At 60.7% G+C, this 11,475-nt stretch overlaps 1 protein-coding gene across 1 annotated transcript; it reads right to left on the bottom strand.

Annotated features, from left to right (window-relative positions):
- Positions 1-308: 308 nt before the first annotated feature.
- On the bottom strand, positions 309-7,853 carry SPEF1 (sperm flagellar 1). Its single transcript, XM_064653631.1, is given in 10 exon segments — positions 309-471; positions 474-582; positions 1,582-1,602; positions 1,604-1,684; positions 2,707-2,764; positions 3,021-3,069; positions 4,843-4,885; positions 4,887-5,046; positions 7,467-7,578; positions 7,709-7,853. Coding segments are annotated over 10 exon segments (783 nt in total). The 5' UTR covers positions 7,812-7,853; the 3' UTR covers positions 309-424.
- Between the last annotated feature and the right edge of the window lie 3,622 nt (positions 7,854-11,475).

Below are 11,475 nucleotides of genomic sequence, written 5' to 3'. Positions count from 1 at the left end.
GGAGCGGGAGCCCGTGGTGGGAACTGGGAGGCACTGGGAGGCCCTGGATGGCACTGGGAAGCACTGGAGGGCACTGGGAGGCACTGGGAAGCACTGGGAGGTGCTGGGAGGCACTGGGAAGCACTGGAAGGCACTGGAGGGCACTGGGAGGCACTGGAGGGCACTGGGAGGGACTGGAAGGCACTGGAGGGCACTGGGAGGGACTGGAAGGCACTGGAGGGCACTGGGAGGGACTGGAAGGCACTGGGAGGCACTGGGAAGCACTGGGAGGCGCTGGGAGGCACTGGAGGGCACTGGGAAGCACTGGGAGGCACTGGGAGGCGCTGGGAGGCACTGGAGGGCACTGGGAGGCACTGGGAGGCACTGGAGGGCACTGGGAGGCACTGGGAGGCCGTTCGGTGGTGGGAGGTGTCCCGAGAGCCCCTCAGCGCTGCTGTCCCGGTCCCTGTCCCGGTCCCTGTCCCCGTCCCCGTCTCCCTGTCCCTGTCCCCGTCCCTGCTGCAGCCGCCGGCTCAGGTCGTCGATCCGCAGGTTCTTGAGGAGCAGGAGCTGCTCCAGCCGCTCCACCTTCGCCTGCAGGATCTGGGGGAACCCCCGGGGGGGTTTGGGGGGGCGGTGGGAGGCACCTCCACCCACCCCAGACCCATCCCGGGGGGTCTGTCTGGGACAGGGGACTGGGAACGCTGGGACAGGGAATGTGGGGACAGGGAATGTGGGACAGAGAATGCGGGGACTGGGAACGCTGGGACAGGGAATGTGGGGCAGGGAATGAGGGACAGGGAATGTGGGGCAGGGAATGTGGGGACTGGGAACGCTGGGACAGGGAATGGGGGGACTGGGAATGTGGGGACAGGGAATGAGGGGACTGGGAATGTGGGGACAGGGAATGTGGGACAGGGAATGTGGGACAGGGAATGTGGGGACAGGGAACGCTGGGACAGGGAATGTGGGGACAGGGAATGTGGGGCAGGGAATGAGGGACAGGGAATGTGGGGACAGGGAATGATGGGACAGGGAATGTGGGGACAGGGAATGTGGGGACAGGGAATGTGGGGACAGGGAATGTGGGGACACGGAGGTTTCACCTTTACTGGGGAGGAGCAGAGGCAGATTTGGGGTCCCAATCGCAGCCCTCACACGCCACATCGATATAACCCCCCCAGATCAGGAGTCCCAGCCCCTCCCAGGCCCCGGGGAAAACTTCCCCCCACTCCAGACATCCCACAGAATTCCTGCATTTTACATCCCGGATGTTTTCCAGCGGGGAAAAAAACCCCACGATTTTAGGCAGTTTTCGGGGTGAAGCCGCCCCCAAACCCACCCAGGGGGGTTCCTGGAGCCGCGGGGAGGGGCTGTGGGTGCGCTGGGAACAGGGAACGAGGGCACGGCCGGGAGCGAGGGATGGAAAGGGAAAAGCTGCTCCCAGAGGGGAGCGATCCGCGGGGAGGGAGAGACTTTCCGAGGGATTTCGCGGGATAAACGCCGGGGAAAGCGCCGTCTGGCGCGGCGGGAGGAGGGGTCGCAGCGGGCCGGCCGTGCCCCCCCGTGCCCCCCGTGCCCGTCCCGCCGGGATCGGCTCACCTGGATGGTCTCCCGTGCCAGGGCGCAGCGCCTGCTCCCGCTCCACCAGCTGCAGGCGCATGGCAGCGTCCCCCGGCACCCCCCCGGGGGCTTCGGCACCCCCCTGGCGCGGGACAGGCTGTGGGGGGACAAGCACCGGCCCCTCCCGCGGCCCCGGAGCTGCAACGGGCTGGGGGGGGGGGGGTCCCCACGTCCTGCTGCCCCCTCCCCATGGCTCAGCACTTCCCTGACCCCCACGGGGACCCCCAGGGACACACGGGGACCCCCAGACCCCCACGGGGACCCCCAAACTGTATGGAGACCCTCTGACCCACACAGGGATCCCCTGACCCCCATGGGGACCCCCAGGGCCACACGGGGACACCTAGACCCCCACGGGGACCCCCCTGACCCCCACGGGGACCCCCAAGCTGTATGGAGACCCTCTGACCCACACAGGATTACCCTGACCCCCACGGGGACCCCCAGGGACACACGGGGACACCCAGACCCCCATGGGGACCCCCGAGTTGTACGGAGACCCTCTGACCCACACAGGGATCCCCTGACCCCCATGGGGACCCCCAGGGACACACGGGGACCCCCAGACCCCCACGGGAACCCCCCAGGTGCCATGGGTACCCCCAGGGCTGCATGGAGACCCCCTGATCCACACAGGGATCCCATGACCCCCACGGGGACCCCCAGGGCCACATGGAGACCCCCTGATCCCTATAGGGACTCCCCTGACCCCCACGGGGACCCCCAGGGCCACATGGGGGGCCCCTGATCCTATAGGGACTCCCCTGACCCCCATGGGGACCCCCAGGGCCACATGGGGCTTCCAGAGACACCCGTGGACCCCCAGAACCACATGGGGACCCCTTGGCCCCCACAGTGACCCCCAAATCCCTACGGGGTCCCCCAAAGCCACATGGGTCCCCCAGAGCCCCACAGGGACCCTCTGACCCCCACAGGGACCCTCTGACCCCCACGGGGCCACTCAGAGCCCCACAGAGACCACCCAAACCCCACAAGGACCCCCCAGACCCTCACAGGGACCCCCAGGCCCCCCCTGGGGACCCCCTGACCCACAGAGTGACCCCCAGGGCCCCAGGAGGGGCACGTCCCCTGCCCAGCCCTTACCTGGCAGCCCCCTCCCAGGAGCAGCCCCCTCCCACGTCGCTCCTGCCCTGGGAATGGCCTGGAAAACCCAGCAGGGAGTTTGTCACCCACCCAAACCCCTCTGTCCCCTCCCCTGCCCCCTCAGGGCTCCCCGGGGGTGCTTTTGGGGTGTCCCAGGGCCGGTTGTGTCCCCTCCTGGGGACCACAAACATCACGGCCAGGGGGATTTGGGACCCCCTTTCCCGCAGCCCTACCTGTGTCCAGGTATCCGCCCTCCTCACCTGTGTCCAGGTATCCACCCTCCTCACCTGTGTCCAGGTATCCGCCCTCCTCACCTGTGTCCAGGTATCCGCCCTCCTCTGGCACTGCCGGAGCTCCCGGGGGCTGCAGGGAGACGGGAAAACTGGGAGAGGAGGGAAAACACCCGGCACACCCGGCCAGGAGCTGGGGGGGCCCTGGGGACACCCACCCCTGCCAGGGGCAGGGACACCTCCACTGTCCCAGGTGGCTCCAGCCTGGCCTTGGACACTCCCAGGGATCCAGGGGCAGCCACAGCTTCTCTGGGAAATCCATTCCAGAGCTTCACCACCCTCCCAGCCAGCAATTCCTTCCCAATATCCCATTTAAATCTTTACTTTTCCAGCGGGAAGCCATTCCCTGTGTGCTGTCCCTCCCTGCCTTGTCCCCAGTCCCTCTCCAGCTCTCCTGGAGCCCCTTCAGGCCCTGCCAGGGGCTCTCAGCTCTCCCTGGAGCCTTCTCTCCTCCAGATGACCCCCCCCAGCTCTCCCAGCCTGGCTCCAGAGCAGAGGGGCTCCAGGATCCTGGGTTGGGTTGGGTTGGGAGGGATTCCACATCCCACTGACTCCCAGCCCCTGCCCTGGGCAGGGACATCTCCCACTATCCCGGGTTGCTCCCCGCCCTGTCCAGCCCGGCCTGGACACTCCCGGGGATGTCAGGAGGTGGCCCAGGCCCCCCTGGTGTCCCCCCTGGTGTCCCCCCCCCGGTGTCCCCCCGGCGTCCCTCCTGGCACTACCCACCTGGTGTCCCCCCGGTGTCCCCCCTGGTGTCCCTCTGGTGTCCCCCCGGTGTCCCCCCTGATGTCCCCCCCTGGTGTCCCCCCGGTGTCCCCCCCGGTGTCCCCCTGCTGTCCCCCCCTGCTGTCCCCCCTGGTGTTCCCCTGGTGTCCCCCCGGTGTCCCCCCCGGTGTCCCCCCTGGCACTGCCCACCTGGTGTCCCCCTGTGTCCCCCTGCTGTCCCCCCGGTGTCCCCCCAGTGTCCCCCGGTGTCCCCCGGTGTCCCCCCAGTGTCCCCCCTGGTGTCCCCCTGGTGTCCCCCTTGGTGTCCCCCCTGGCACTGCCCACCTGGTGTCCCCCTGGTGTCCCCCTGCTGTCCCCCTGCTGTCCCCCTGGTGTCCCCCTTGGTGTCCCCCCAGTGTCCCCCCTGCTGTCCCCCCGGTGTCCCCCCTGGTGTCCCCCGGTGTCCCCCCTGCTGTCCCCCCCGGTGTCCCCCCTGCTGTCCCCCCTGGCACTGCCACCTGCTGTCCCCCTGTGTCCCCCCGGTGTCCCCCCCCCCTCCGGCAGTGCCCACCTGCCCAGCCTCTCCTGTGCCATTGGTCCGTTTGTCCCCCCGGTGTCCCCCTGGCACTGCTCACCTGATGTCCCCCCGGTGTCCCCCTGGCACTGCCACCTGCCCGCCCCTCCCGTGCCGTTTGTCCGTTTGTCCCCCCGTGTCCCCCTGGTGTCCCCCCCGGTGTCCCCCGTGGCAGTGCCCACCTCGTGTCCCCCCTGGTGTCCCCCCCTGGCAGTGCCCACCTGCCGGCCCCTCCCGTGCCGTTGGTCCGTTTGTCCCCCCCCGGTGTCCCCCGCGGTGCCCCCCCTGCTGTCCCCCCTGGTGTCCCCCCGGTGTCCCCCCCTGGCAGTGCCCACCTGCCCGGCCCGGCCGTGCCGTCTGTCCGTCCCTGGCAGTGCCCACCTGCCCGGCCCCTCCCGTGCCGTCTGTCCGTCCCTGGCAGTGCCCACCTGCCCGGCCCCTCCCGTGCCGTGTGTCCGTCCCTGGCAGTGCCCACCTGCCATCCCCTCCCGTGCCGTCTGTCCGTCCCTGGCAGTGCCCACCTGCCCGGCCCCTCCGTGCCGTGTGTCCGTCCCTGGCAGTGCCCACCTGCCCGGCCCCTCCCGTGCCGTTTGTCCGTCCCTGGCAGTGCCCACCTGCCCGGCCCCTCCCGTGCCGTCTGTCCGTCCCCGGCGCTCCTGGATCCTGTCCCGCAGCAGCAGCAGCAGCTGCTCGGCCCTGCCCGGCCGGGCCTGTGCCAGCTCCCGGAGCAGCTCCTCGGGCACCCGCAAATTCAGCTTGCTCAGCACCTTCCTGGGGGAGGGGGGCACAGGGGGCAGGTACTCAGTGCCTAAAATCACAGAAATAACTCTCTGGACTGCTTTTGATACGTTATATGCAGTGTGGGTTATATAGAATGTAGATCAGCTGTTTTGTAAATATTTTATAAATTTTATAAATATTTTATAAATTTATAAATTTATACATTTATTTTATTTTATAAATTTTATTTATGTTATAAATTTATAAATTTTATAAATAAAATATTTTATAAATATTTCATAAATATTTATAAAATAAAATATTTTATAAATATTTCATAAATATTATATAAATATTATATATATAAATTTATATATATATATATAAAAAAATCATTGCGCAGGTTTGATAGATATAAAGTATATGATGCAGATAAAAAAATATACCTATATAACAATATAAAATATCTAAAATATAATATGTAAAATATGTATTAATATATAATATATGTATTAATATTAATATATTATATTGTGTATTAACATCTCTAATACACTCTGTTTTATTATATATTATATATTATATATTATATATTATATATTATATATTATATATTATATATTATATATTATATATTATATATTATATATTATATATTATATATTATATATCTTTATCTTATATCTTATATCTATATATTATGTTGTGTTCATCTATGATACAATGTTGTATAATATACAACATAATGCATTATAATGCTGACTGGCTGATACAGATAAAATATATATTATAATGTATCACTATTATATTGCAGTATAATACTATTATACATTATAATGACTGACTACTATATATTATAATATATCAGTATTATAATGCAGTATGTTGTATATAATACAGCATTGTATCGTAGATGAACACGACATAATATATAAGATATTAATATAAAACAAAGTGTTTATAGATATTAATACGTAATGTAATGTATCAATATTAATATGTATATCATATATTCTATTTTATATAATATAAAATATTTACATTTATAAAATTCATATATTTATATATTTTATATATATTTATATATTTATAATGTTTATATATTTATATATTTATATATTCATATATTAATAATATTTATATATTTATTTTACTTGTATATTTATTTCTGTTTATATATTTATATATTATTTATTTACATTTATAAAACATTTACATTTAAAAATTATATATTTATATATTTATATGTATTTATACATTTATTATATTTATATATTTATTTATATTTATATATATTCATATATTTATTATATTTATATATTTATTTTATTATATTATACATTTATTTTTATTTATATATTTATATATTATTTATTTACATTTATAAAACATTTACATTTAAAAATTATATATTTATATATTTATATATTTATAATATTTATATAATTATTTATATTCATATATTTATATATTATTTATTTACATTTATAAAAATTATATATTTGTATATTTGTTATATTTATATAATTATTTTTATTTATATGTTTATATATTATTTATTTACATCTATAATATATATTTTTATATATTTATATGTATTTATAAATTTATTATATTTATATATTTATTCATATTTATATATTTACATATTATTTATTTACATTTATAAAATATTTACGTTTCTATTTATATTTTATATATTACATTATATTTTATCATATACTATACTTTCATATATTATATACTAGATTATACAGATGATCTCTATTATTTATAACACAGATTTTAAGGCCATTCCCCTGTGCCCACCGCCCCCCAGGATGGGTCCCCTGAGGGGGCGGGCACGGAGCTCCCGGGGCGGGGGGGACCCTCCGAGGGCCCCCGGGGTGGGTGAACCGGGGCAGCGGGCTGGGTGAGGGGTTGCCCGGGCTGTACCTGTTGAGGTGCCCCCAGAGGGCCCCGGGGTGGGTGAACCGGGGTGACCGGGCTGGGGTGAGGCCCGGCCGTACCTGTTGAGGTGCCCTCAGAGACCCCCGGGGCGGGTGGCACCGGGGGGGCACCGGCTGGGTGAGGGGGTTGCCGGTTGTACCTGTTGAGGTGCCCTCAGAGTGCCCCGGGGTGTGTGGAACGGGTGACCGGGCTGGGGTGAGGCCCGGCCGTACCTGTTGAGGTGCCCCCAGAGGCCCCCGGGGTGGGTGAACCGGGGTGACCGGGCTGGGTCGGGGTTGCCCGGCAGTACCTGTTGAGGTGCCCCCAGAGGGCCCCGGGGTGGGTGGCACCGGGGGGGCACTGGGCTGGGTTCGGGGTGGCCGGGCCGTACCTGTTGAGGTGCCCCCAGAGACCCCCGGGTGGGTGGCACGGGGTGACCGGGCTGGGTGAGGGGTGGCCCGGCCGTACCTGTTGAGGTGCCCCCAGCCCGGTGCCCCCGGGGTGGGTGGCACCAGGCTGGGTGCGGGGCGGCCCGGCAGTACCTGTTGAGGTGCCCCCAGTTGGCGAGTTTCTGGGCGGTGGAGCTGGCGGGGACGAAGCTGTGCAGCTCCACCATGGCGGGGAAGAAGAACTTCACCACCTCGGCCGCGAGCACTGCGGGGGACAGCGGGCGGGGCTGGGGGGGACACCGGCACCCCCGAACCCTGCCCGGAGTCCGGGCACCCCGGGCACCCCCGAACCCTCCCGGGGCACCCCCGGCCCCTCCCGGGCCCCCCCGGCCCACCCCCGTCGCTGAAGTCGCGGGCGATGTTCCTGCGGGGCCGGGACAGCGGCACCGAGTCCAGCCAGCGGTACAGGGCCTGCAGCGCCGGGCCCGGGGCCGCCATCGGCCTCTGCTGCCATGGCAACGGGGGCGGGCCTAACCACAGCGTCCTGCTGCCATGGCAACGGGGCGGGGCCTAACTATAGCGTCCTGCTGCCATGGCAACGGGGCGGGACCAAAATGGAGCGTCCTGCTGCCATCGCAACAGGGGCGGGGCCAACCCGGAGCGTCCTGCTGCCATCGCAACAGGGGCGGGGCTAAAACACAGAGTCCTGCTGCCATGGCAACGGGGCGGGGCCAAAACGGAGCGTCCTGCTGCCATCGCAACAGGGGCGGGGCCAACCCGGAGCGTCCTGCTGCCATGGCAACGGGGGCGGGGCTAAAACACAGAGTCCTGCTGCCATGGCAACGGGGGCGGGGCCAAACCGGAGCGTCCTGCTGCCATGGCAACGGGGGCGGGACCTAACCGGGCGTCCTGCTGCCATGGCAACGGGGGCGGGACCTAACCGGGGCGTCCTGCTGCCATGGTAACGGGGGCGGGGCTAAACAGGAGCGTCCTGCTGCCATGGCAACAAGGGTGGAGCCAAACCATAGCATCCTGCTGTCATGGCAACGGGGGCAGGGCCAAAACCAGAGCATCTTGCTGCCATGGCAACGGGAGTGGGGCCAATCAGGAGCAGCCTGCTGCCATGGCAACGGGGGCGGGGCTAAACCACAGCATCCCGCTGCCATGGCAACAAGGGTGGGGGCTGCCCAAAGCATCCCCGCTGCCATGGCAACCAGGAGGGCTCCACGGGAGCATCCTGCTGTTGGAGCAACAGAGATGGGGCCTGTCTGGAGCATCCTGGTTGCCATGGCAACAGGGGCGTGTCCTAATTGGAGGGCGTTCCCGCTGCCATGGCAACAGGGGCGGAGCAAGCCTGGAGTGTCCCCGCTGCCATGGCAACGGGTGCCCATGGGGGGGCGATGGGGAGGCTCCGGGGGGAGGGGGGACGGGATTTGGGGGTCCTGAGCAGTTGGGTCACGGGGGGGTCCCGAGCAAAGGGGTCCCAGGAGCACAGGGAGGGGTCCTGAGCTCGGGGGCAGCCCTGAGGGAGCACAGGAAAGGGGTCTCTGTGGCTGCTGAGACCACACAAAGGGGGGCTTTGGGCAAGGGGAGACTCGGGGGGGGGTTGGGGCCACAATCAGTGGGGCACCCTGAGACCCCCCCAGCAAGGAGGACCCTGAGCAAGGGGGGGTCCCTCTGGGAGGGTGGAGCACCCCAAGAGGGTCCTGTGGAGGACCTTACATGGTGGAGGGCTGGAGATCCCACAGGGGCGGGATATGGACACCCCACAGGGGATATGGACACCAGGGATGGGACATGGACACCCCACAGGGGATATGGACACCAGGGATGGGACATGGACACCCCACAGGGGATATGGACACCAGGGATGGGACATGGACACGGGGGATGGGATATGGACATCATGGATGGAATATGGCACCCCACATGGGATATGGACACTCCACAGGGGATATGGACAGAATGGATGGAATATGGACACCCCACAGGGGATATGGAACCAGGGATGGGACATGGACACTGAGGATGAGATATAAACACCAGGGATGTGATATGGACACAGGGATGGGATATGGACATCATGGATGGAATATGGACAGAATGGATGGAATATGGACACCCCACAGGGGATATGGACACCAGGGATGGGACATGGACACTGGGGATGGGATATGGACCCCAGGGCTGGATTCTGATGGGACCTGGCTGCTGGGGATGGGATACAGACCCCAGGAATGTACCACAGACTCCAGCCCTGGGGTTGTGCCTCAGTTTCCCCCCGTCCCTCCCCTGGGCAGACCAGTTGTAAAACGGGGGGTCGGGGTTTCACTGCCCCTTTCTCAGCCTGAAAACACGTTTATTTTTGCCCAAACTGAGCCAAATTCTGCTGTGGACCCCAACCCCTTCCAGAACCTCCCTGGCAGCCACTGGAGCGGAGAAGCAAACCAGGAATTGGGGGGGTGGTGACGTCCCTTTGCCCCTCTCCCCTCCTCCCCCGTTTCCTCCCCACCCGTGGGGGTGTTTCAGGGCGGGGACTTTTCGCTCCTGGAGCCGCAGCCTGACCCCAACCCTGTGCTGTGCCCAGCCACGGCCCCCCCGGCCCAGCCACGTTCCCCCCCTATTTCCCCCATCCCAGCCACGTCCCCCTCCCTGGCCCTGCTGCCCCCGCACCCCTTAATGTCCCCCCCAAGAGATTATATATTATATATATTACATTATTATATATTATATTATTATAACCCCTCCACGTGCCCCCCTCAGCCATGTCTCCCCCGAGCCTTGTCCCCCCAGCCATGTCCCCCCCAGCCATGTCCCCCCAAGCCTTGTCCCCCTATGTCCCCCCAGCCATGCCTCCTTCCTGTCGTCGCCCCCCATGCCCCCCCTAGAGCCACGGAACCCCCTCAACCACACCCAGCCCCCCCAAACCCTATCCCCCAGCCTTGTTGTCTTCCCCCCGCATGTCCCCCTGGCCGTGTCCCCCTGTCCCCTCCATGCCGTTCCTTCCCTCCCCCCCGTGCCCCCCAAATTTACCCCCCAACCCTTGGCCCCGCTCCAAGCCGTGACCCCGCCCCTCCTGCACACCGCCACCTCCCATTGGCTGCCGCGCCCGCCCATCATCTGGCCCCGCCACGACCCGTCCGATCCCGCCCCGGGGACTCTCCTTCCCCGCCCATTGGCTGGTCCCGCCTCTGGCCACGCCCCTAACCACGCCCCCTCGCTCCCATTGGCCTCCGCCGCCGTTATTTTTTTCGAATATAAATAAGCCCGCGGGGCTTGGCGCCCCCTGGCGGCGGGAAGCGGGGGGTGGGGGGGGGCGATATCGCCGCGCTCGGGAGCGGGGACAGCGCGGCTGTCGCGACATAGCGCGACATAGCGCGACACAGAGCGGCACAGGACGGCTCCGCACCCCCTCCCCTGCGCGCCCATGGCGGGCAAGCGCCGGCCGCGGCCGTTCCGCGCTGCCCGGGGGGTCCCCGCGGGTGTCCCCGGGGGTGTCCCCGGGGGTGTCCTCGGGGTGTCCCCGGTCACCACGCTGGCGCTGGACATGGACAACCTGGCGGGGCTGGGCAGGTCAGCGGGGCTGGGGGGGCTCCGGGGGCTCCGGGGGGCTCCGGGGGGCTCCGGGGGGCTCGGGGGTTGCGGAGGGTCGGGGATGGGGGCTGTGGGTCCGGGGTGCGGGACACGGGCTGCCCCCCCCGAGCCGCGCGGGGGCTGTTGGATGGGTTTGGGGACCCCCCCGTCTCCTCCAGGGGAGGGGGCGAGGGGCACCCCGAGGCTCTGACCGCCACCCCCCCACCGCCCGCAGCCACTGGGACACCCCGAAGCGGCGGGTGCCCCCTCCGGGGCTGCGCTCCCCCCTCTCCCCCCGCGGCCCGGCGGCCTCGGACCCCTCCCGGGGCTCCCCCCGGCATCGCCCCCGGGATTCCGTCTCCTCCGAGTCCTCGGATGCGGGTGAGTGACGGGCGCTGCCCCCCCCCCAAATCCACCCGGGAGCTGGGGGATCAGGGGGTCCCTAAATGTGGGGAGGGGGCTTGGGAGGGGGGTTAAGATGCGGGGGGATCTTTGAGGTGCCCACGGGAGCCGGGACCCCCCCGAGTCACCCCGCCGGGGGGGCTCATGGGCAGAGGGGTGACCTGGACGGGACAGCCCAGCCCGAACA

Source organism: Pseudopipra pipra, chromosome 4, assembly GCF_036250125.1.
Source record: "Pseudopipra pipra isolate bDixPip1 chromosome 4, bDixPip1.hap1, whole genome shotgun sequence".
Lineage (NCBI taxonomy): Eukaryota > Metazoa > Chordata > Aves > Passeriformes > Pipridae > Pseudopipra > Pseudopipra pipra.
The sequence above is the reverse complement of the archived record's forward strand: the minus strand, read 5'-3'. Positions and strand labels throughout refer to the sequence as shown.